Source organism: Psammomys obesus, unplaced genomic scaffold, assembly GCF_907164565.1.
Source record: "Psammomys obesus unplaced genomic scaffold, mPsaObe1.curated_primary_1811, whole genome shotgun sequence".
In the NCBI taxonomy this organism is placed as follows: domain Eukaryota; kingdom Metazoa; phylum Chordata; class Mammalia; order Rodentia; family Muridae; genus Psammomys; species Psammomys obesus.
In genome coordinates, this window is record NW_026596256.1 from 8,121,698 (window position 1) to 8,147,800 (window position 26,103).

General features: G+C 34.8%; 1 protein-coding gene across 2 annotated transcripts in view; it reads left to right on the forward strand.

The window, feature by feature from the left end:
* Tsc22d2 (TSC22 domain family member 2) overlaps window positions 1–24,883 on the forward strand; it is a 44,056-nt gene extending 19,173 nt beyond the window's left edge. For both annotated transcript variants that reach the window (XM_055596775.1, XM_055596774.1), the window contains 2 exons: window positions 21,226–21,277; window positions 21,926–24,883. In XM_055596775.1, coding sequence (XP_055452750.1) covers window positions 21,226–21,277; window positions 21,926–22,186 — 313 coding nt within the window. In that variant the 3' untranslated portion in view covers window positions 22,187–24,883. The remainder of the gene's footprint in view (window positions 1–21,225; window positions 21,278–21,925) is intronic.
* The last annotated feature ends 1,220 nt before the right edge of the window (window positions 24,884–26,103 follow it).

The window sequence follows — 26,103 nt, forward strand, 5'->3', positions numbered from 1 at the left end:
GAAGGGGAGGGTGCTACAGCTGGGATACAAAGTAAATTAATTAATATAAAAAAATAAAAGTATAATTTAAAAATTAGCAACTCAGAGTAAAATATACTGTTTCTATTAAGAAAATATATAGATTTTTATTGCATATACTCAAAGTACATAACTGGTCTCCATTTATTATTATTATTTCATTGTATCTTCTTCTACCTCCAATTTCAATATTTTATGTTCTGTAATGCCCTTTGTAAATTTATAAATTTGTAGGGCTGGGGAGATGTGTCGTAGTGTTAATGCTAAATTTGTGTATAGTCTGTGTGGGGCTCTGAACACACACCTCAGCACTGAAAAAAAAGGAAATAAAAAGTGGATGCACAAGGGAAATGACTCAGTAGTTAATGCTTGCCACACAAGCATGAGGACCTTGCTTTGATTCCCAGCACACACATTGTGGGAGTTGGGGGAACCAAGGACAGCAGCACACATCTGTTCACTGTCTGCACTGGAGAGGATCCCTGGGGATTAATAGTCAGCCAATGAGAAGACCCTATTTCAAAATCTAAGGTAGAAGAGTGATTGAGGAAGACACTTGATGTCAACTTCTGGTCTCCATGTCTACTCCCCAACACACATTCACATGAACATATACATACATGTTCACACAAAAATTAAAAATACTTGTTACAATGCAGAGGCTTTTTGACTATCATAATATATTAGATCAGTTATAACATTTGTTGTAGTTTCTGTGTTAATTTCTGGGAACTTATGGTCTTCCCATGTTTTTATTTTATCAGGGCTATTTGGAGTAATTGCTTATCTTAGATATTTCTAAGTTCATATTCCTAATACATAACCTATGGAACAACTATGTGTAAAGTGTAGGGAACTTTTGAATAGTTACGAAATTATATCTACATGTTTATGGGTAGTCCTATAGAATTTTAAGAATATTTTAAAAGAAATGTGATTTATACTTGAAAATGGAGTTGTAGATGACTGTAAAGATATGCATTGAAATAGCAAACACAGAAGGCTAAGGCTGCAGCTCTGAGCAATGGACCATTCACCTACTTAAGGTCCTGGGTTCAACACCTAGTATTTCAAGGAATTTTCACAAGTTATTTGAGGAAGTCTTACAGGCTTGCTTCTCAGGGTCTCTTCACTTTTCAGATTAATGCTTAGAAAATTTTAAGTCAGTTTATTTGCCTTTCTGCTCATTGTTTTGTTCTGGGTTTTGTTTTGTTTGTTGTCCGTAAAGAAAAGTAAGCTAAATGATGGTAAACAAAAATCTAGTTCATAAATAAAAACTTCTAAGAGCACATTGTCAGTTAAGTGGGATTTTTCTTTCTAATGATAAAAATACTGTTAGATTATGGTTGACAAAGGTTTCTAGGTAAATACTTAAATACTTAATATTTTAATGTTAAAATTTCAAAGGACATCTGATTAATCTTTATTCATATATAACTAGTTTGGCTACCTATATTCATTTCAGAACAAGACTTTTCTACCACTTGGAACTTAATAGTAACTTTTCAAACAGGACCCCGTTCTATATAATAACTAATCTTTTAAAATACTTGCTAAAGGAAAAAAATTGAAATAGAAGTATTGTATTTCTTAAACGTAGTTTTTAAACTCTGGAATTACCATTATTTGTATAATATGTGTATTTTTTCCTATAAGTTTGTCAATAAAATAATTTGCTTTATATATGGCTAGTTTAATTCTGAAGGCTTCCTAAGCATTTACTGTAACACTGTGTTAGCAGGTCATTTAACAGAGAGTCAAGCAGACTGCTCTTTCAAGCCTTCTACACAAGCAAATTACCAGTGCTATCAATACACACTTCAGGAAGCATTTAGTTCATTAAATAGGACTATATACTTTATCTTCTGGTGGGATTTTTTTTTCCCACAACGGAATAAACTATCAAAATTAGACACTTTAAAAATATTGACTATTTTTATTGTAGGATTAAAACTACAAGATTTTCAGAGGCATTTGGTGATAGTTAATAAAACAATCACAGCTTTGGTCAAATATGGATTTTTGCCTTCACCAGGTGATTTCATTATAAGCTTATGCATTCAGAGGAAAAAAATCCAATTCATATAATTTTAGTGAAGTCAAATATGTTGTGAGATTACATTTGGAAAGATTGTATTTGTAAATAGCCATGTATAATAGAAAAGTTCCATTCAAAGGGGTAAGATCTGTGGCAGCATAATGCACCTCATACATTTAGGGCAGACATCGTAGGTGGCTGCAGTTTCCTTCCCAGGACTGGCTGCAGTTTTGAACATACTGATCTTCCTCAATAATGCGTCTCTTTCTTTCTCCCTCCTCTTTGCTTCCTGCCCTATCCACCCATTAAACCATTTTATTTAGAATGTTAATTTAGGTAAAACTGTATCCACAGTAGTGGCCTTTGCTGTGGATCACTGACAACTAAAACTAAAAATATGTATTATCAGACAGGAAATGTTTTTAATGATGTCATTCTTCAGGGATTGAAAGAGATGCCCAGTAGGAAGCTTTCTGGCAAAAAAAGAAAAGAAAAGAAAATCAATAATTTAAGAAGATAGTCTTAATAAAGTAAAAAGTAACTTGGACTATTTTTAAATTTTTCTCAGTTTTCTCTACCTACTTTACCCAGATATTTCCAGGATCACTGCTGAATATTCAGGATATACTATAGTTGTATATAAAGCATATGATAAAGTTTGTTCTTACTAACATGTCTACTTTAAAAATTGGGAGAAGTAGACAGAGATGTCAGAATAAAAGTGGAATGCTGTCTTAAGCATTTAAGTGAACCGTGCAGATTTTTATGATCCTGACAACTGTGCTAGATTAGAACCGTTTGTGGATTTGGACCAGAGAGGAGTGCTCCAGGGTCTGTCACTTTCTAGGATTAAAAACTGCCTATATATCAGGTTGTTGGTGTTACAATCACAATTTCTGGATCATGATCTTAAACTTCTAATTGGTTCCATTTCTGTTTGACTCTTCACTGACAAGTATTTTGGTGGCCTGAAAGTCCATGTTGGAATTACAAGTTTTAATCCAAATCAAATATTTCAAATTATTTTACATCAAAATAAAATAACAGTTGTGTAATTATGGTAAAACATAAACCTTTGCTGTAAACGATTTTAAAGGCTATTTGATTAAAGCACTTATTTACTTAAACTCTTTGCTAGAATTTTTTTTAGAATTCAGCATCGGAGGAGGAATGTGACATAATAATGATCGAAAGCCGAAAGTTTAAAAGTTGTGATGCCCTCACATGGTTGGAGGGTTATTCTAGCTTCTAAGGACTGAATGTTGTCCACAAGAGTGTCTCATCAGGTCATAAATTGGTAAGATTTAATGGATTAGATTTTATGTATTATACCTGATGTTATTGTATTGAGATGACTATATGAACAAAATGAGCACGTTGTATAATTAATAGTATAAAATATATAAGTTAAACTTAAAATTTTAAATACTTGGATTATGTGATCATTTCAAAGTCGCACAAAGCACAAGACCCTATCTCTGTAGTAGTATTTAATCAATACATCAGTTTAAAAAAGAAAGTGAAATCCTGTGTGATAGTGACATTAGATATTTCTGTTGCATCTGTTATAGATGCTTACAGTATAGTGAAAAGCCCCAAATAATTTACAGCTATTTCTTTAGGAAATATTTGAGAAGTAATTCTTTTTTAAAAAGGAATATATCTATTTTCTTCATAAAATATTGAATAAATGAATTTTTGGAGGATTTTACTTTCTTTATAAAGGCCATCTTTAATTGTCTCTAAACACAGCCAATTTTCCCAGTTTTTATGTTGAGAATTCTTAAAATGCCAGTGTCATATGAAAACAGTATGTTAGATGTCAGTATATATACTTTTTATATCTTGAAAAGTAATTTCTCTCAGAATCCTGTGCTTAGAAAACAACTTGTTTTATGTACCTTCTTCAGTTTGTTTTCTAAAGCTGTATGTTAATGAAGTGGGCTCTTAGTAAGATTTAGCTCAGGATAGGATTTTAATTTTTTTTAATCTGAAATTCATATTTTGAAAATGGAGGAAAAAAGCATGGGCTAAGTTATCAAGAACTATTTGGAGTTGCTTTCTAAGAAAGCTAAAAGGTGTGGGTTGATACTGACTAAGCCACATTGTAGCTGTTTCAACTTTATCCTCAAGCAGACACAGGCCACTATCTCCTTATCCACATTCATGCCTGCTCTGTCTTCTCAGTAACATCCTCAGTTGTTTCTAGTGAAGTTTTTCAGAACTACTTTGTTAACTTAAATTCCTTCAAGTGTGTGAGTCTGGAAAGAAATAAACCACTAAGTTTTTTATTATTCTATATACTTCCCATTTCTTCATTCTCCTATTTAAAACAAATTTACATAACTGAATCAAGAATCTGATTTCGCTAGTGTATACTTAATAGGTAAAGGCTTCAGAAAAAAAGTTGTAAATTTTAGGATTTTAAGGTAGTATTATGTGTACAGTCTTATGTAAAAAGTTAGGAGCATTTGTCAGATCTTCAAGAAGAGTTAATATCAATAATGAATGTTTTGGCTGGGCTTGGTGGCACACAGCCTTAATCCTAGCACTTTATAGGCAGAGGTAGGAGAATCTCTGAATTCAAGGCCATCCTGATCTACATAGCAAGTTTCAGGACAGCTGGGTCTACATAGTGAAACGCTCTATAAAATAACAAGCAAACAAACAGAGTACTTTAAAAATCAAGCCTTTTTAGTCACTCAACCATATGATTCATGAGAAGAATTTATAACAAGTACATTGATCCCTACTGATTATCACTAATAATTGACCTTGACAGACTAATAGAACAAATCAGAGCCTAGTTGCTTCCGTTTAAGACTTCTCATACTGCTGGGTGTGGTGGCACATGCCTTTAATCCCAGCACTTGAGAGGCAGAGGCAGGTCTCTGAGTCCAAGGTCAGCCTGCTCCATGAATCAAGTTTGAGAACCGCCAGGACAGCACAGAAACCCTGTATTTGTTGGGGGGAGGGAACTCATACTGTCAGTTCTTGCTCGAGTTTTGATTGGGTTTCTCTACAAACTATTTGTGCTTCTGCTACTTTTAAACACTAGTGTTCTTGGTATATCATCTCATTTTTTTCTAAATCATAATTAATATAGATACCATCAATCAGTATCTCTGATGTGTTTGTTTTATTGTGGTTGTTTTGTTTGGGGGTTAGATTTGAGACAGGGTCTCACTGTGTAGCCCTGACTAACATGAAACTTGCGTAAACAGGATAGCCTTGAACTCACTCCATTCTGCCTCCAAAGTGCTATTATTAAAGGTATGTACCACCATGCCTTGTTTTGCGGAGAAGAAAATTGAAGCACAGATTAAATAATTTGTTATATAGCCACTAAATGATGGCACTCGGAGTCATGTTTAGCGCTCATTAGAATATGTATATGCTCTCAGTATCAGTATGTTGGCATGGAGAAAAATCCTAGATAACTTGGTAGGTAAGTTTGTTATACAAATACATGAATACATAAATTTAATTAATGTTGAACTTGAGTTTAATGTGTCATCCTTTAAACTGTAAAGTATTTCCACAATACATGTTGTGTGTTGTATAGTGTCAAAAATTATTTTTTGCAGTAGCATTTATAAGGAGGCTGTTTTAAAAGCTCTAATTGTATATATTTCCTAGGATAGTGGAAAATATATGTAAAGCTCTCTACTAAATTCTTCATAAGAATTTCTTACTTTGTGAATTTTCACTTTGTTTCAAACAATTCCATGAAGAAATCTTTTTTATTTGTACTTTAAAAACATTAAGCAAAGTTTCTTTTAGGTACATAAACCTTTAATCCCTGAATGTGCTTTGCACATTTCTTTTTGGTTTTGATTTTACATCTCATCGGGCTCCAAGCCTTACAGTCTTTTGTCTTACATTTTAAATATAGAGAACTATTAAACATTTTAAGGTTCTATGTGTCTGAATATAACTTAAAGCCATGGTGGTACATACCTCTAATCCTAGCACTTAGAAAATGGAGACAGGAAGATTGAAAATTTTGAGGATAGTCAAATTGATAATGAGACCCTGTTTCAAAACATCAAAGCTGTTGTTATGGCTTCATGGTGTATTGGTTGCCTAAAATGTGCAAAGTTTTGGGTTCATTCTAAAGCATGACATAATACCAGGAAGATTAAGTTAAATCCAAAATGATGCTGTTTAAAACAAGTTCAAGTTAAAATCATAAGAGCTTGCTTACTCTTAGCTAGATTGACATTGTATGCACATACAGGCAAACTTTTTATTCAATGGCATGATTAAAAGTATATAAAAAACCTGATATCTAATCAGAATATGAAAGCATTATTTTTAAAATATTATTTTTGAGAATACATTTATGCTTTATCTTCTTTAGTAGTAGTACATTTATGTTTTCAAAAATAAAACTATGGAAAATTTAGATCAAAAAAAAAAAAAAAAAGAACAACAGTTATACCTGATTAACTTTCTGGCACAGTTACTATCCCAATCCTTATAAATTCCCCTTCAGACTTTTGAGTTACATGCGTATACACACAAACACACACACATGCACGCATGCACACACAGAGACAGATACATAATGTGTGTGTTAATAGTGGTAATTGTGTGTCTTTTCCATACTTTTTAAGCTAAAGTGTAAAGTAAAACAAACTGGTATGTGATAGTAAATTTCTTTTTGTTACTGTGACAAAATACTTGGGAAAGTAGTTTAAGGGAAGGGTTTATTTTGACTGAGAGCTTCAGAGCCCTCAATCCAAGTTTCTGTGTGGTTTTGGATGTAGTGTGGCTGTAGTGAGGTAGAAAGTCATAGTGGAAATGCACAGTGGAGGAAAGTAGCTCACATGGAAGCATCAAGGAAGCCGTGATCTTGTAAGAAGAGGGTGAATGGAAGGGTCTTGTAGACAAAACATACTCATCAAAAGCATATCCCTATGACTACTTCTTCCTACTAGGGTTCTACCTCCTAAGAGCCTATTAGCACCCTGATGATGTAGTCACCTCTCATCTGGGGCCAAGGCTTTGAGAGGCACTTCAAATCCAAACCACATTACTCTACCTTAGCTCCCCAAACCTTTAAATGTGTTTTGCATTAGAGATAGTAAAGTTCCAAAATTGTTCCACCTGGAAAGTCCTTCTGAGACTTCAGGCAAACTCATACTTATCAGCCCTCATTAAAAACAAAAACAAGTTACATTCTTCCTGTTTGCCCAGAGGGTAAACATTGCCATTACAAGGAAACATAGACATGAAGAAAGGAATCAAAACAAGACCAAGCCCCAGCAGGGCAGACAGCAAAGCCTCTAACTCTTTGTCTGCCATCTGCTGAATACAGTGGTATGCATACAGTGACACTCTAAAACCCTTAGCCAACCCTACCCCTATGGCCTTGCTGGCTGCAGCACACATGACCTCTACTGGGCTGGCTCTGTTTGTTGCACATGACTTTCCTTGGCAAATATTCCATGTATTTGTCATCTCTGACTTTCTGGAGTCTCCACGTAAGCTTGAGGATGACTCTTCACATAATTGCCATTTCAGAGGCTACCCACAGGGATTCTAATCTTGCCACACATTGCCTGTCTTTCAGATCCTTCCTTTGGATATCATTGGAAGTTTCCATGGCCCCATAATGCTTAAGTTCTACATCTCTTAGATGATACCAAAAAGATTATTACTACCACGTAGTACATACAATAGAACATTAGCTGCACTTCACATTCTGTGAAAATATTGTCTAATAAGCTGTTTTTATAGTTCTAATTATAAATATAGACTTTAGTTCATGGTCATGTAAGTTATAGAACTAATATAAATATAGTTCTGAAATGGTAAGGAGACCTTGCTTAATAGAAATCACAGTTTTAATTTTAGAAATCACAGGATGTCTTCTCTTTGTATTTATTGAGTATATATAGTACAGGGACTTTTTAGAGTTATTTTCGTCCAGCTCCACTAATGTAAAAAGAGAAAAGTGTCTTAGAATTTCTTTGTGCTCCCAAATCTCATTTACAAGAACTCCCACTTGTGTACAAGGCATTTTTAAAGCATTATGAGTCATCTTTATCTCATCTAAGTAATTCTTCAAATCTGTGTCCTGCTCTACTCACTTTCAGAATAACTTTTGGTTTCTTTTACATCCTCACAATCATTTCTGATTGAATTGTCAAAAGGATTGGTCATTTGAGAGAACTCATGGTTAGGTATTTATAAATATGATTATGAAATTCATATTTTCACTAGATTGACTTCCGAACCTATGATTGTAATGTGAAAAGTCTTCATTAAAGTTTTTATCTGAAACTTTAGTTTAGAAAGTCCACCGAGTTTTTGAGTTTTTGATGAAATCTTCAGTTGCTTCATCAACATGCTCAGGATAGAACTTCTGAGTTTCCCTGTAGCATGTAGAAACTGCTATACCCTTTTCTCAATGAGTAAAACCAAATGCAAATAGCATTTTAAAGGGGGTAAGCCATTAAAGGTTAGGCTAACAGCCAAAAAAAAAAAAAAAAAAAAAAAGGAGAGTTGCAATTATTGACGACTTCCACTAACTATATTAGGGAGAACTGCCTGTTTTTAACTGTCCCTTTGAGACTCTTTTAGTCATTTCTAACCATTTCAGTACCTGTTAGTTTCCTACATATTTGTCATGGCAAGCTCAACATAGCACCAACTCAAACTGAACTTTACAAGTGTAAATAGATGGTACATTAAGTATTACAAGCTGTGTTTCATAGTTACTTTGAGAAATATATTGAATATTAGTCATATGCAGAGTATATAATAAGACCCATGGATAGTTCCTGCTGTCAAGGTTTAAATTAAGAGGGAACATTGTAGTTTGTGTTTTCTGTCATAAGTACCCTTGGACAAGCTTCCTTTAAGATAGTACAACTGTGATCCCCACTTTACAAATGAAGATGGTCATAGTATGTTAATTCTCTAGGATCCACCCCTCTAGTAAATGGGTAGAATTTAAATGTAAAAACAGCTCAGAGGCTGAAACAGGAGGATCCTATGTTTGAAGCTAACCTGAATTATGTAGCAAGATCCTATGCTCTTAAAAACTAATATTCTTTGAGAATTTAATTATAAAAGATAAGAGATAAGCTGTTTTATTTCTAAGAATGGCTACCCCACCATGAAACAGAAAGCAAAGGAGACTTTAGTAGTTGTGAAAGGATAACCTAAACAGCATTATGCTTAATTTGTGCTGTCTTTTTATTTATTGAAGGTGTTTGTTTGCTCTTACTTACATACTCAGAATTACCTAAGACTAGATAATTTTTAAACATTTCAACTGTAAAATATTGGTAGGTTTATTGAAAGCCAAATTGGTTTATTAAAACTCAAAAAAGCAATGTGTTGGTGAACACCAGAAATCCCAGCACTCCAGAGGCAGAAGAGGCAGGATTGCAAGTTTGAGACCAGCCTGAGCTACATGAAGAGATCCTAAGCAAAATAAAGAGGAGCTATTTCCCCTAATAAAGAATATCATTCATTTCCTTAAGGGATAATGACTTTGGGGTTTTCTTTTTAATCTAAACAAGAATCAAAAGGTTAGTTTCATAATTAGAAACCTCAAGGTATTCACACAGTTTTGAAACAATCTCTAGGCAAGCTTCACATTATTTATTACTGTCCTGTACTTAGGGCTAGGTTATAAATGAATATAATGTTACAAAGAAAAAATTATAACCTAAGAACATGTTTTAGTTGTGGGATCTTAGTGGTTAATCTTAAAACTTACTTTGTCATTTGTATTGTCCATAGAGTTAGAGTTTTTCTAGAAAGTAGATTTAAATATCTCTTTTCTGTCAAGACATGGTTATAAATGAAAATAGTAGTTATAAAATGGTTAAGAGTTGTGTTGCTGTTATTTGGATTTTACTTTAGTTTACAAAAGAACAGTTTCATTTTCATTTTGGTCAGGCCTTGTAGAAAGGGATTGAGAGGATCTGTTCAAAAATGGCTGTTTAGCTGGAAGAAACATTGTTAGGTGCTTGAGGAAGAGGAGACAGTTTGAGAATATTGAATAAATAGTATTCCTAAAAACTATATCTGCTTTCTCAAGCCCATTTTACTCTATAACTTTTTATGTCTTCTGCAGTGTGTTTACCATTTTATCTTCTTTTAAGAATGCTCATTTTCTCCCACAGGGAGAGCTAGGCATCACATTCTTAGAACTCTCAGTTGGAAAGCTCTTGGCCTGCGACTCCTGCAGTTCTGCATCATACTCCCTTACCTACTTTACCTACAAGTATAGCTGCCTACTTCACGACACACCGCCGTTGTCCAATCCCAGACTGGCTTAGGCCTTGTTCCTTGTCCTCTTTTGCATTTCTTCACAGTAGAGTCCCTTTCCCTCATCTGTTTGATCTCTCACAGTCTCTATACATCAATTATTTTTTTTCCACTTTCTCTTTTTAACTTTAAATACACAGTATTGTTTAATACCTATGAATATACCTCTATCTGCTTTGCTTCTTTCTTCTTCAACTTTTTTCTACCATTCATCTTATTACCAATTCTTACACAGAAAGGGAAAGAAACTATTTACGTGGTTATACTGTTTTATAAAATTTTGAAACCAATTCGTAAAGGAATATATGTCTGATAAGAGTAATTGGCCAAAGGACAAATGACTTGAGGTGAAGCCAGCCTACACTATATATTCACCAATTCCTTATCTAGCGATCCTGCTATGGATGCTGTCAAGCATTTCTTCATGGGCTGGCATCCTTGGCATAGAAAATGAATAGGATGTTGTTACCTAGAAAGGTGATAAGTGCTGGGGTGAGGCTTTATAGAAAATAAGAAGTGAAGATTGTTCAGGATTTGTAACTTGTTCTTCCAATGGATTTGAATTATCTAAATTTACGTATTAGATGCTTGACTGTAAGAACATCGATAGGACTGCCTAAATGGCTCAGTGTTTTGTAAAGGTACTTACTGTCAAGCCTGACAACTTGAGCTGGATCCCTGGACCTTCATGGTAGAAAGAGAAGACTGAATCCCAAAAGTTGTCCTCTTATTTTAACTATGAACCATTATGTTCTCCTCACAGGCAGAAAATAAACAAATCAATGTAATTGAATTTTTATATATATTTTTACTCCTTATATGCATGGATGTTTTGCCTTTGTGCCTATATGTGCACCATATGCCTGCCTATGGCTGGAGTTACAGACAGTTATAAGCTGCCATGTTGGTGCTGGGAACCAAACCTGAGTCCTCTGTAAGAGCAGCAAGTTCTCTAACCATTGAGCCATCTTTCTAGATCCCCTTTTTAAGATTTGCTTGTTTTTATTTTGTGTGTGTCTGTTTGCATGTTTATATGAAATCTAATTATTTTAATGGCAAGTATTTAGCTTCAAACTACACCTGAGGAATGAGATTAAGGACTATTTTTACATTCATTTATTCAGAGTGTAAAATGGTAGCTACATTCTACATTCATTTATTCAGACTGTAAAATTGTCGATGTCCACTATCTAGGAAGAAATACCACATCGAAAGTTATGCAGTAAATGCAAGAAATGGTTTGGAAGATAATATAAATTTTTATATAGAAAGAATGAGGCCTCAGAACCAGAGCACAGCAAATGATATAAGATTTAAGTATACTATTTGTTATAGTTAAAGAATCCTTTACAGAAGAGAAAACTTGAGCTGAGAGCAATAAAAAGAAAAATAGAATTATTCTATCACAGAAGTACTTGGGGAGAAAGATGAGTAGGAGTGCTGGAGAAAGAGCTTTGTAATAGAGCACTTGTCAGGCAAGCAAGAAGACACTGGGCTCCGGCCTTGGCACATGCATGCGCGAACGCGCGCGCACACACACACACACACACGCAAGTAGGAGTAAAAAAAAAACCCTGGAGAGTTTGATGAAATTTAAGATTTCCAATTTAAAATTTGAAATGGATTAAGGAAAGAATATAAAGACTATATATGGTAGTTCATTCCTGTATTCCCAGCATGCTAGAAGTGCAAGCAGTAAGATCAAAAGAATCCAAGTCTTGGGGCTGGAGAGAGAGCACCCTGGAAAAGAACAATGGTGTTCTTCCAAGGGATTAGGCTTCAGTTCCCAGCACCCAAATAGTGACTCACAACCATCTCTAATTCCTGGTTCCAGGGGATCTGTCACCTTCATCTGGCCTCCGGGGCTGCCTGTCTGTTATGTGCAGACATAGATGTAGGCAAAACACCCAAACACATAAAATTAAAAAGTTCAAAGCTGGGATGGTGAGAAGGCCCACCAGGTAAAGGCCAAGCCAGCTGACCTGAGTTCTGTATCCTGGAATTACATAGTAGAAGGGGGAAATCAGCACATACAAATTGTTCTTTTGACCTCAGTCTAAACATAGAACAGGTCAGAGCTAGCCTGGACTAGTGAGCCACTGCCTCAAAAACAAGTAAAAAAAAATTTACCATTTGAAATGCATGCAGAGGGTTTCCATTAGTAGCTTACTTCCTTTTGCAAGGAGAGGAGACATGTTTTGTTATTGTTGAGAATTCCTAATATAATGTTAAATGGATATTATTTCCAAAAGATTGTTTTATGCCCTACTACTGATTAAAATTTTATTCTATTCATGGTTTCTAAAATGGAACACAAATCTTAGTGAATTTTTGCATTTGTATATTTTTATTTCTACAGACACTCTTTTCTGCCATGGTTTTTTTCTAGATTGTATTTATTTTCACAGATTTATGCCATGAAAACTGTCCAGGAACCTTATAGATAATAGGGGAAAAAAAATGCTGTCATTTCCTCTTAGTTAAGGAAAAATAGTACTGTTGGTAATCTAGTAAAGAAGAATTGATCTTTACTATAAAAATGCCTGCCTCTTAATGGTTATTCCTTTCCTAACCCAGCTGAAATCTGTTAACTCATCAGATGTTTCTGATACATAAGAATTTTTGTCATTGGGCTTATGTCATTTTCTAATTAAAATTCATACCTTTGAGGAAATACGAAAAATCTTTTAAAATAAATATTGAACTATGTGGGTTTTGTTTGTTTTTGCTTTTAAGGTTTCCTGATATTCTTAGAAGCTGGCTGATCACCAACTTCTATCCCAGTAAAATAAATGATAGTTTTATAATCTAGAATGTGAATATATGGAACTGCTCTCCACATTATTCCTTTCTAGCATAATTTTATTATTTCAAGGTTTATATGATGTTAAGAGTTGTTGAAAGATTTAAAATCCGCTACTCTTTTCACTGCTAGGTATCAGTAAGTGCAGACAATTGTCAGTCATAGACTTTTTTTCCCATCTCCAGGAAATAATTTTAAGTGCTCAGCACTATAGTTTCAATTTTTTTATTTGGATTTAAACCCCTTAGTGTGTAGCATTCACTTCTCAGTAATACATCATCAGATAATTTAATTGCTGCTGTGCAAACAGTAAAATGAAATCAAGAAAGCCTTTGTAAATGGAAGCACTCCAGCACAAGGAAAACCGCCACACTTCTTGTACCCCTTCTCAACACCCTTCCTCGTTTTAGGTGATTCAGAAAGGAGAAATATTCTTTAAGTCCTCTCAAATCCTGCCTTATATTAGTGGAATAAGAAGCAAGTAGAGAGTTGGGGAAATGATTCAGCTGATAGGCTACTTGCCAGAGCTCTGGGAGTAGCTCCTAGTGAAACAAAACTGTCATGATGCTGCATTCTGTATAATCCCAGCACCTGGGAGGTGGAGGCAGTAGGATTGGGAATTCAAAGCCATCCTCAGCCATGTGAGGAAAAAAAGGAAGGGGATGAGGATTATGTTAGTAAATAACAACATTCATTTTGAGTAGATATCTCATGTTCTTGTAACATTAAATTATTTAATATTTAAATTAAACACATATTTATTTAATTATTCAATTCAAGTAATACCCTATTCACTTATTTGAAATATTTGGATTCAAGTTTCACTTTGTATCCATCTTCGGTTTTTCCAGGCAAAATTCACATGTACTCTGTTTTCAGCATTTTAATAGAAAAAAAAATTTTAGTTCCAATAGTTTGTTTACATTTATTTGTTTTGTGTGTGGACACACATGTGCCATGGTACACCTATGGAGGTCAGAGAATAGTTTCTAAATAGTTGATTCTGCCCTTCTACCCACTGCGGTAAAGCAGTTCCACAAAAGTCTATCAGAATTTTACTGATAGATACTAGGATGACTACCTCCACTCCAAATATGATAATATGGAAATAGAGGATAACAAAGTAGAAGATACTGTTAATCTTAGTTTTTATCTTCTTTGCAATTCATCTGTTATCCTATTTTTGTTGTATGAATATTCTGAATAGACTGTGCTAACAGTGATAAGCAATATCTTAAATAGATTAAACTCTCTAAACTAAGGACCTAAGTTTTGCAAATCACAGATGTCACAGTAAGTTCTGGTTCATATATGTAATAAAGTGCCTTATTCTGGACTAGTGAGATGATTCAATGAGTACAAGTGTTTGCCGTGTAAGTGTGACAGCCTCAGTTCCATTCCTGTAACCTACTCAGGGGGAGAAGCTGCCTTCTGCCTCTACATGCATGCTCTAACACGTGTGCCTGTACTGTCACACACAGTAATAATAACATTTTAAATGCGATGGCAATGGCTCAGTGCATAAGGGTGGAGCTGCCAAACCTAAGAACCTGAATTTGATCCCTGGAAACCACATGGCAGAAGGAGGGAACCTACTCTTTCAAGTTGTCCTCTGACTGGCGTACAGGTGCTGTGGATATGCACATAACACACACTCACACGAGCGCACTCACCCACACATTCTTAAGTGGAAAAATAAAGAGGAAAGTGCTGTTTTGCGGAATGTAATAATCTCTAGGGACAATGGAGTCATTATCTTTCTTCCCTTCCATCTTTTCCCATTTTCCCATTAGTTTCTTCTGCAGCTGTAGGCTCATGTCTTGAGTTTATGCTGCAGAGAGAAATAACTTCTTAAGTCTTTTTGGAATGTTTTCCTTATATTAAATATGCAATGAAACTAGTCATCTATATGTGTTCTCTATTTGCCCTCCTTTCCAAACATCCACCTTCTTAGTTTGTGTGTATGTGTGTGTGTGTTTGGTTTCTTTGTACACATACACAAGCAGGTACAAGATATATTACTCCTTTGTGTAAGTGATAGTATGTTGTGCGCACAATGTGGTTTTAGCTTTGAAGTTGTTCTGTGCTTTGTCTCTTCCTCAGTATATAGAAAAGCACCCCTTGCCCAGAATATGTGCTGTTAAGTTAAATGTATGGCTATGTCATGAGAAAAAATGTCTTCATACTGAAGAAAATATGCATCCAAATAAAACTCTATGGACTATACAGGTCGTACTTAGAAGTATGTATGTATGTTTGTTTGTTTGTATGTATGTAACAATAAAAATTTTAAAAGGCCATGATGAAGTTGGGCGTGGTGGCTCAGCTTCTTTAATCTCAGTACTCAGGAGGCAGAGGCAGGTAGAGGACAGCCAGAGCTACACGGAGAAACTGTGTCTTGAAAAATAATAGCAACAACAACGAAGAGAAAATTAATAAAAACGACACCATGAATTTGAGAGAGAGCAAGGAGGGAGGGTTATGAGGGATGTTTTGGAGGGAGGAAATGGTATAATTTTAAGAAATTTTTGGTAGATTTAAGTATATTTAACCTTTAGTTTTGCAGAACTGTATGTTAATTAAATTTCCTCTCCTGCTGTCAGCAAATTACAATTGTATTTTCTCTCTTAAAAAAACTACATTTCTTAGAAGATAGAAAATTCTAACCAGATTTGAATAAATGTTTTAGTAATAATGCTCTTATATCTGCTATTGAGAAATAGTAGGAATAAAGTTGGTAAAGGATTTACTGTAAGCAGCATATGACTTCTGAGCCATATAAGACTTTTTTCCTGACAGGTAGCCTCCTCCTATTATAACTGATGAAGTCACTCTTACCTGGCTTGCAGAAGTGAGCTTGGGTAAAAAGAATCAAAATTGTCAACTCAAAGTAATTAACTCTTATTACAGAAGATTTGATTTTGTAATTTAAAGAATTCCTTTATTGTATTTGTCACTGTGAATGTGATTCCACAGAAAATTAAAAGAATCCTTGAGTAAAAGCAAGGTAACTTTTCTATAGTTTTCTATTTATAGATACATAGAATTTTAGTATATTAACAAGAACATTTTAGTTCTTAGCAAATAGGCACACTCTGCTGGCTGTCCAAAGATCACTGAGCAAATACCTTTTCTAAGAAGTTGCCTCCCTTATTCTGAGAGCGGAACTACTTCTGGAAATGTGCTAGATAAGATAAACAACATGTTACAGTGTTTAATCTTTGGATCCATACTCAGTTTACAGCTAACATTTGGTTGGTGCTTATTTAAAGCGGTCTTTAACATACACAGCTCAGGATTTATTTAGGTCACTATGTAGATAGGTGCTTTCTTTCACAGTCTTTCTCATAAGAAAAATCATATATTTTAACTTTAAGGCCTAGGTTTAAATTCTACCACAGTAAGCTAGTTGGTTTCAGTTTTCTCATTTATAGAATGAGGCTGTTGCCTAGGCTTATTGATAATTATAGGAGTGCCATTAAGTGAATCGTCATAAACCCTTCTTCCTCTGCTTTATAATTTTGTGCATTCGCATTATATAGAGAAGGATAGGAGATGGAATAGTAAAGCTATGTGTTCTTGGAGAAGTATGTTTGCACTGTTCTTTTATTCTTTCTGTTTTTATTTTAGGCAGGTAACTAGTCCATCCATGCCAGTCTACTTATTATAAATAAAGCAAAGGTTACTTTTCATGTGTTTAAAAAATGAAATCAAGTTAGATGACTTTGTCTTCACTGATTTCCCTTGTGAAGTCTGAGTTCTTTTGCTCTTACCTTCTCAGTAAAGCTACATCTATATGATCATGACCACTTGCTAAAGAGTCAGACCACGTGGAAGAAAAGCAGCTGGTAGGAGCCGGGATGAATTAGATCAGCATGAAACACCACACTACCTATTGTAGCATGGTTACTTTTAGTGACTTCTGCTTTTTCTGTGACTAGAACTGTAATTAGCTTTATTGAGCACTAAATTTGGGGCTAAGCGTGTAGCTCAGTAGTTCTTATCTTTCAACAGTCCTATATTTTGTTCATTGCCTCATTGACTAGAACCTTTAATTTGTTCATAAATGCTAATCAAGATTTTTTCCCCTAAAAGACTTTGCCTGTAATTGAAAATTATCCTTTTGCTTTATTTTGCACTTGTATTTTATACTAATAGCATAAGCAAAAAGATTCTAAGCTCTTTATTTTCTCTATATTTTTATAGTAATTATAGCATGTGATTTAAAATGGACTTACTTCAGTTTGAGTGTGTGTATATATGCATGCACCACCTCCTAATCTAAAACACATGATTTATTCTCACACTACGTTTATTCCGACACTGCATTTAGGGGTACCTAATTGTATAATAGGTAGATAAACCATATGAACAGATTGCAAAACAAAGAAAGACAGAAAATATTCCTTTGAGAACCTTAAATTTTGAAATTGATCAAAATTTGATGTGGTGGATAATATCATAATTAAGTAAAAAAAATTAAAAAGAAATCAAAGTAAGAAGAAAAATTGAAGGGAGAAATATTCTGTTTCATTCATCAGTGTCATTTTAAATTAAGCTGAATCTCTGGGTGAGTAACATAGAAAACACTACCTTCTTTGAAACTACACTGAAGACAACAGTATTAATATCTTCATTATAAATCCAGCTTTTTAAGCAGTGGTTCCGAAAACCCAGGTTTCAATCAGAATCACCGCAAGGATTATTAAAATACATTTACTATACTCATTCCAGGAGTATCTAATTCAGTAGGTCTAGGACAGATCTGGATATATCCATTCTAGAACGTTCCCAGATAGTGTTGATGCATCTGGTTTAAAGGAACTTCACTTTGAAAACTAGTTTATCTGAATTCAAAGAATTTTAATGGCTTCCTAATACAAGCCATTAGTGTTTGAAATCAAATTACTGTCATTTCTAATTACTGTCAGAATGCATTTGAACTCATATGTGTCAAGGCATTGTTTACTTCTCTAAAGATAATGGAACTTGCCTCAAGGAGCTCAAACTAATAGCATCAACAATAGTTCTATTAGGGTAGTAAAAATAATCACTATCTTGCATTGATCGTTCATTGTGCCAGGAGCTATGCCAAAGAGTGCTTAAATTCATTTACTCCTGAGAGGAGTAGAATATAAAATGCTTATTTGAGGTAAGGTGAACAACAAAAACAAAGAAGGTCTATAAACTAATTTCCCAGAATTCAGAGTGAGTATATGAAGGAGCAAGAATTTGCTATAGTGCTGTAGTACCTTTCTACACTATTTAAAATTAAAAGTGTGCATTTTGCTGGACCAGAGGAAGAAGAAAATAATTTACTATACTCTAGGACAGCAAAAGATATCACAAGAGATGGCCCCGAGTGACTCCTAAAACAGATATGATTGTGTGTGTATGTATATATAATAGCCTCAGTAGAAGATGTACCTAGTCTTACTGCACCTTGATATGCCAGTGCTGGTTGATATCCATGAGAGGCCTCCCCTTTTCTTAGAGAAGGGGAAGAGGTACCTGGGGTAGGGAGGAGGTGAGAGGGAGGGAGTGGGATGAGAGGAGGAAGGGGAAGCTACGATTAGGATGAAAAGTAAACAATTTTTTAAAAAAGAGAGAGAGATGATCATGAACACCTTAAAGAACAAGTAAAAGCCATGTAAGCTGGAACTACAGTGTCCATCCACATAGTTTTAGGCCAACCAGAGTTATATAGTAAGAACCTATACCACCTCACCCCACTTTACCTCCACACCCCCCCCCCAAAAAAAATGGGATTAGGGTTTTGATTGGGTTTTTGTTGTTTATTCTTTCGCCTGTATCTTTCATTGACTGTTAGCCAGTGTGTCTCAGAACAGGGTTAGGCAGCAGAATCAGCATTTTCTGAGAACTTAAAAGTGCAGTTTAGAGCCCAGCAATCTGTTTTTACTAGATCCCCTAGATGACTGGTGCACACTAGCTTGGGAATACTAGAATTGCAATTGAATTGTTGCATATTATCAAAATAGTAATTGTATCTGTGACTTGATTTAATTTTTTTGAGAGTACAGTGCTCAACAGAATTAAAATGTTGATACTTAACTAAATAATACTTTTCTTCAATATCATCTTTTTATAGCTTGTAAATCCATTTATTTGCTGCAAAGAGGTCAGAATCGGGACAAGAGTTTGTGAGGTCAGCCTTCCTTAACTGTAGTAATGGCGTGGAGTTAGCCTACAGGTGATTTTACTAGCCTCCTGTCAGGGACTTAGCAACAGCTTACATCATCACCTGCCGTTGATGTCTACTGTGCCAGGTGTATGCTGCATATAAAAAGACCACCCGTCACCCCAACCCTCTGTCTCTCCCCTCATGGCTCTGCTCCTGTCTGTCTGCCTGTCTATCTACATGTCTACTCTACCCCTTTCCTAATAAACCTCCTTCATGCGTAATTACTCAGGGCCACACCTTGGCATGGGATTGCCCAAGGTACCCCCTCCCCGAATTATATTTCATAACACTTGGATCTTTGATTCATTTTAATTAACAGGAAAGGTAATAAAGTCCTTTTGTAATTTTTAAACTGTTAATGGATAAAGCTGGTATTATAGTTAACATTTTAAAGTATTCTATTTAAGCCACACATATCAAAGGAATAACACCATGAAGTGACTTAAAGGGACAGTCTTTCTTGGTAGAATCATACAGAAAGTATAAACTAGGATTCTCAAGCAAGTGCTAGTTTAAATGCCTGTCACCATCTTTATTTGTGGTGACATCTTTGTTATATTTAATACTAAAAGCCTTATAGTTTATGTAGTTGGTCAGTAATTTACTTACATGTAAACTTTTACACTTCTCTCTCCAGGAACTGAAAGCCCAGCTTATAGACAGTATTCGTTAGTGTATATCCTTTCAAGATCTTAAGTGTACAGAGCCCTTGAATGTTAGGCAGCAGCAAAAAGTTAACTAGTACACTGTGACCAACATTGTTAGTGCTCCAATAGACAGACAGCATTTTCTGTGTGTTGGCTGCAAGTACCACAGGCTTAGAAGAGGCAAGTCCATTGACGCTTAGGCACTGACCCCATTCGTTTTGCAGACGGGAAAACTGAGGTCCAGGGACATTAAATAAATGAGTGAGTGAATAGCAGGACTGGCCTACTTGGATTGTAATCTAAAAGGGACAACTACATGGAAAAGAATGTTTCTGGCATAATACTAATAGCCCATACCATTCAAAGTAAAGTAGTCTTCAGATATTTTAAATACCAAATTCTTCTCAGATATATATACTTTGTAAGTAGTACTTAATAATGTTTTGTTCAAAAATTATTTTAAAGACCTTGTGTTGATTCAAGGAAGTATCGGATTTTCTTTTGCAAGAGTAATGTCAAACAAAAAGTTTAAACTAGTTCTGGTCTTCAAAAATCTATAAAAATACCACAAGAGTGTATAGATTCTTGCTACTTTCACTACTTAAAAGATGGGAAAATATAAACCATAGAGAACAATTACTTAATCTTCTATGTCATTACATAAATGTACAGGCAGTAAGTTGGGATGGGTACCTAGTAGTCAGATAACTGAATTCCTTTCAAGAAAAGCACATTCTTAAGTGATTTCTGCCAGCAAGTAACCTATAATCAAAATATAAAGGTCTACCAGAATATTGAGTTAAACTTTAACCAGCTTTTCCAAAATTGTGTTGAATTCTTTTTAGAATTTATAGCCCTTTATAGCCCTTCCTATATACTTAAAAAGATAGAAAAGGGTCATCTGAATTTTAATGTATTAAGACCACCAAAGAGAAAACTCCTAATTAAAATTGGGAATAAGTTTTAAAGTGACAAATGTATGTCATAAACAAATTATAAATATTGGGACCATAAAGGGTTTTTAGAAGTTAGCCATATTCCAAGATCCTCATGTTAAAAAGTTAAGCTTCTGGGTATTGAATTGCAAAAATACACTTAATAAGTTATATTTAAATTTATCACATTTCATAGTAGGTAAAATACAAATGTCTTTCATTATTTTAAGAATTGGAAGGATGGCTAAAGTTTCGAGGATAATTTAATGAAATACTCTAATTTTTTCCAGTGCATCTGGGGGCGGTGTTGTAGCCATTGACAACAAAATAGAACAAGCAATGGTAAGTAGGCTCACTGTTGTCTTTTCCCTTCACTGTAGGTTAGACTGACTGACCGGATATTCTCAAGTTCATATAACAGGAACCTAATTTCTGTGAGACAAAAATTACCTGTTTTGGTATCAACAGTTTGAAGTGCTAGAACATTGAAAGTTTCTAGTCCACACATACTGAGTAAATAGTCCTTCCTGATCATATCATACTTTTTTTTTCTTGTGATCCCATGGATCGGGATCATAAGAGAGAAACAACCATAATTCAGCATAGTGTGTGTTCATCTGAAAAGCATCAGCCTTTCATTTAAAGTGGAGGCTACGTGGCACTTCAGTCTCTAACTCTGTGACTAGTTTTTTATCAGACAGCTTTCTTTGAGATGTTGTCTTTGTTGTCTTTATCCAACATCTTAAGATGTTCATTCTAAACTTCGGGGGGAAAGAGTGCTGTCTATATTAGTTGGGAAGGAGACATTTTTCGCCCCATCTCCCACCGGCGCTGTCAAGATATAGCAGAAACATTAAAGGCAAAAAGAAAAAACTGCTTTAAAAAAATTAAAAACCACTTAGTGTTTATAAGGCGCCTAGATAGTCTAGAACTAAGTAGCTCCTTGTTTCTCATAACTTTTTTTGACATTCCTAATTTTGTTCTTCACAGGATCTGGTGAAAAGCCATTTGATGTATGCAGTAAGAGAAGAAGTGGAAGTTCTAAAGGAGCAAATAAAAGAATTAGTGGAAAGAAACTCTTTACTTGAACGAGAAAATGCACTGTTAAAATCTCTTTCAAACAATGATCAGTTGTCCCAACTCCCAGCCCAACAGGCCAATCCTGGTAGCACTTCTCAACAACAAGCAATGATAGCACAGCCTCCTCAGCCAACGCAACCTCCACAGCAGCCGAATGTCTCCTCAGCATAAAGCTTTCTTAAGCCTCCTTAAGGAACAAACTGAAAGCAATCTTTCCTTGTGTGCCACTGGTGTTCTTTCCACTTTATAGAAAGCAAGTAGCCATGCTTCGGCTGTGTGCTTGGCCTTTTCAGTATTAGACAATCGTTCTACAGGAGCTTTCCCTCTCTAAGATGTCATGCAGCACTGTTGATGTCCGCTTGTATGTCATCAGTACACGAGGCGGGTAATAGATGGGGTTTATTAAAGCAAGCAGAATCTGCATTCTACATGTGCGCATGAGTGGGATCTTAAAAGTTTTGGTGGCTCTCCTATGTTTCTTACCACCTATGGATTTACCTTGAGCCTTCCTGTCACATAACAGTTCATCTAAAGAGCCACTTTTCTTTCAATATCAGTAACATTTGCCTACGTAAGTTTTCATTTATTTTGTGTTTTATTTATTACAGGGCTGCTATTTTCATAATGTACATGAACAATGTCACAGAACTTTTTTAATTTTTTTGAATAATTACAAGTATCAGTAAAGGAATTGAAAGACAGGATTACATTTAATAAAACGTTTAGGCAATAATTGAACAAAAGAATCCTGGCACATTTCTAACACTAATGGCAATTTACCGTTGGTATTTATTTTCAATAGTAAAGATCCAGCTTGAATGTAAATTTTGTATAGTTGTAAGTATGAAAAACACAGTGCACCTGTACAGGTAGTCACCAGTTATTGTGATATAATAAATAATTGGGCTATTTTCATGAAGAAAACTTTGTTCATTTGTTTCTACTTTCTAATAGAAATTGCCACGATTTCTCTGCTTTTCAACATTTCGTATGACTTTTTTTTTTTTTTTTTTTTTTTTTTTTTGGGTGGGAATAAAAAAGCTGTGAAATTGTTCAACCTACTTTGTAACCAAAGAAGCAAAGCTGTGTAATGGAGTTTTGTTTTGTTTTATAATGCACATTCTTTATGTATTTTTATTTAGTGTTTTCTTGGTCACAATTTTCTTTGCTGTCTAGCATGATCTGCATGGCCTGTAATCTTTGAACCACTTTCGTACCTCATGTTTTTATCCAGCACTCTTATTGTACTGTGTACTAGTCTGTGAACAATGTCAAATAAAAAGAACGAGCAGGTCGTATGGTGGAGCTGAGCTAGTGTACAATGCACCAGCTGTACGAAACAAAATTGAAGTGAGCCATCTTTTGTTCATTTAAAATGGTGTTTTGAATTTCATATGCAGAAAACGTTTTGTTACATTGCAAATTTTAATGTATTTAAAATAAATGCAACATGCAGATTAAGTGCAGTGTATACTGAGTATTTAAATTAAAATGTACATTTCATAAATACAGTTTCAAGAGAAAGCATCATTTTGTGTATACTAACACATTAAGTGTATGTCAGAAATTGATGTAAAAATATATATTTTAACACATTTTCTGAAATTAAACTACAGTTTTGTTCAAATATTTGGCTCTATATGTGTTCAGAATTTAACTGTTTTTTCACAGTTTAAAATATTCCTTAAATGAAAACCCATATTATTAATGACAATGATAGTTCTTAAATTTTCAAAGTAAAATAATTTAAAGAACACAAGAATGGTGAGCAATATTTGTACTCAATATTCATATTATGTTAACAATATAAATAGGAAATCCTCGTCTACCAAAACTTTTACTTGAATTCAGAAAGGTGCCTGTAGAAATTAACATGTCCTGTATGGGTAGCCCACTAGTTAATTAAGTCTTAATGAGAAACAGTAGTTATCTCTCTGTGTTAGAAGAGGTTAAATGTTACCTATTTGAAATGTTCTAGCTTCAAATGAGAAGCATAAAATTGAAACATACATGACGTTACCAAATATTTTTTATTCTAGTTGTGCTACAGAAAATAATGTTGAGTAAGGAAAAAAATCTCATGTTAATTAATAATATTGGAAACACTTAAAAGAACTAGATAAGTATGTAGACTTGAATATGTAATAACCCTAAGGATTCAGAGTGAGAGTCTAGTAGAACCACCATGGGCAAGATAGGATGTTAAACTGCTGTTGGAATGTGAACCCGAATATTCTCTGTGCCCTTCCAGTGCTAATAGTGTAGTACTTCATTCAGAGAAAAACGTAACACCAGAAAAGGGTTGTAGGAGGAGACAAAGGGCAGATGGCTGCCCAAGAATGCACAAGATCGTCTCTTTGATGCCTGGTATGGGAAAAACATTGATTTGTGAAAATAAAAAATGAGTTTTTATTCTAGAGACAGAAAAACATTTAATAAACAATACAATAGTGGTCACCAATTTATTAACATTTTAAGGTTAAAAATGCTGACAGCAATTGCTACTCTTATTTTTTTAAAAGGGGGAAAGTCCTAGAAAATGGTTAAGAAAAAAATAAAATTGGTTTCAAAAGGACTAACCTCAAACTAAAAATTTGATTCAAATTATTTTAATCAATTATTGTTTAAATAGCAGGAATTAATGTAGTAAGGTGGGCTCTTCTGTGTTCTGAATGAAATTTGTCAGTGTGTATTAAGAGCTTTAAATGTTAATAAACTAACTCAGCGGCATGATGCTGAACTCGAGGTGCAGTGTTCAAGAAATGCAGCTGTGTGCCTGTTCTATATATCCACTCCTTCCCCTAGGATTCAAAAGTTTGTTGATTGTCTGTCCCTACCTAAAGTTGTATAATAAAGTTTACATCTGAATTTGTTCCCATTTGCATGAGGCACACTGAACAAAGGTAGGACAGGTATTATGCTTTTATTTGAAAGTATTTGAATTTGAATCATTTCTCCCTGATTGGTTTGTTTAGGATCTTCATTTAGATTAGATATTTTTGGGAGTTAGTCCCCAAATACCTAGAATATCAACTAGTTGAAATTCCAATTTGAGGGGCAAGTCTTACAGGAAATGTCATCTACCTTTAATTTTCTCAGAGTTAGCCTAGATAGACCAGGTGCTACTACATAAGCTTTAGGTTGCTTTAATTTTCTGATAATGGTAAAGCATGTACAATTGAAACATAACTTTGCCCAAAGAAAATTACATTTAGGTAGTCCTAATATATTCTTAAGATGCATCCAACAAAACAAAAAAGTGTAGGGAGTTGGAGAACTAAGCGTTCAGCTATTTTAACTGTTAGATGAAGCTCTTCAGCTCTGGTGACAGATCCTGTGTTTCAGTTTTCTTCAGTGATTGTGCTGAAAGGTGAAAAAGCTCAGTCCTCCAGATGCACAGTTGAATTCAGGCTACAGAAACCAGCTGATACAGTGAGACAAGAAATACAGTCAAGGATGGATTTCTCAGGGGGTTCTTGAAAGGCGACATCTAATTTTTGAAGGTCACAAGAGCCAAGAGGAAGAAGGGCATTCCAAAAAAAAAAAAAAAAAAAACAGCCTGCTCAAAACTCTGAAAGCATAAACAGGGTTCCGAAAGAGCACAGAATTTTGTGGGAGAGAAAACAGAAATAACTGCCCCATCAGTGTTGTTATTTGGCATTAACAAGAATGACTCATTGGATGATGGCTAGTGGGATGAGCTCAGTTCAGTTCATTGGTAGAGTGACAGGTGGAAACTGGAGACAAATCATTTAGAATAATCCAGAAAAGTGGTGAGAGCATTCCATGGGACAAGTTGTCTGAAGTTTATTGAAGTTGGGAATTCCTCTTCTTTTCAATGACTAATCCACTCCCAGTATCAGCATTTTCTCGTTTCTTTGAGGAAGAAGCACCTCAGCCAATACTTACTAGTCAAGTCGTATTCCCAGGCGACATGCGTCTCTACAAAAGTAACATATTTGTTTCCTGTTGAAGGAATTGAAAGAATCGGTGGAAGAGTAGCACAATCAGAAATTTGGTCTCTATGCCTCTGTAGACTTAGGCCAATAGTAATGAATTGAATCTTGCTCTGGTGGCTGTGCAATCCC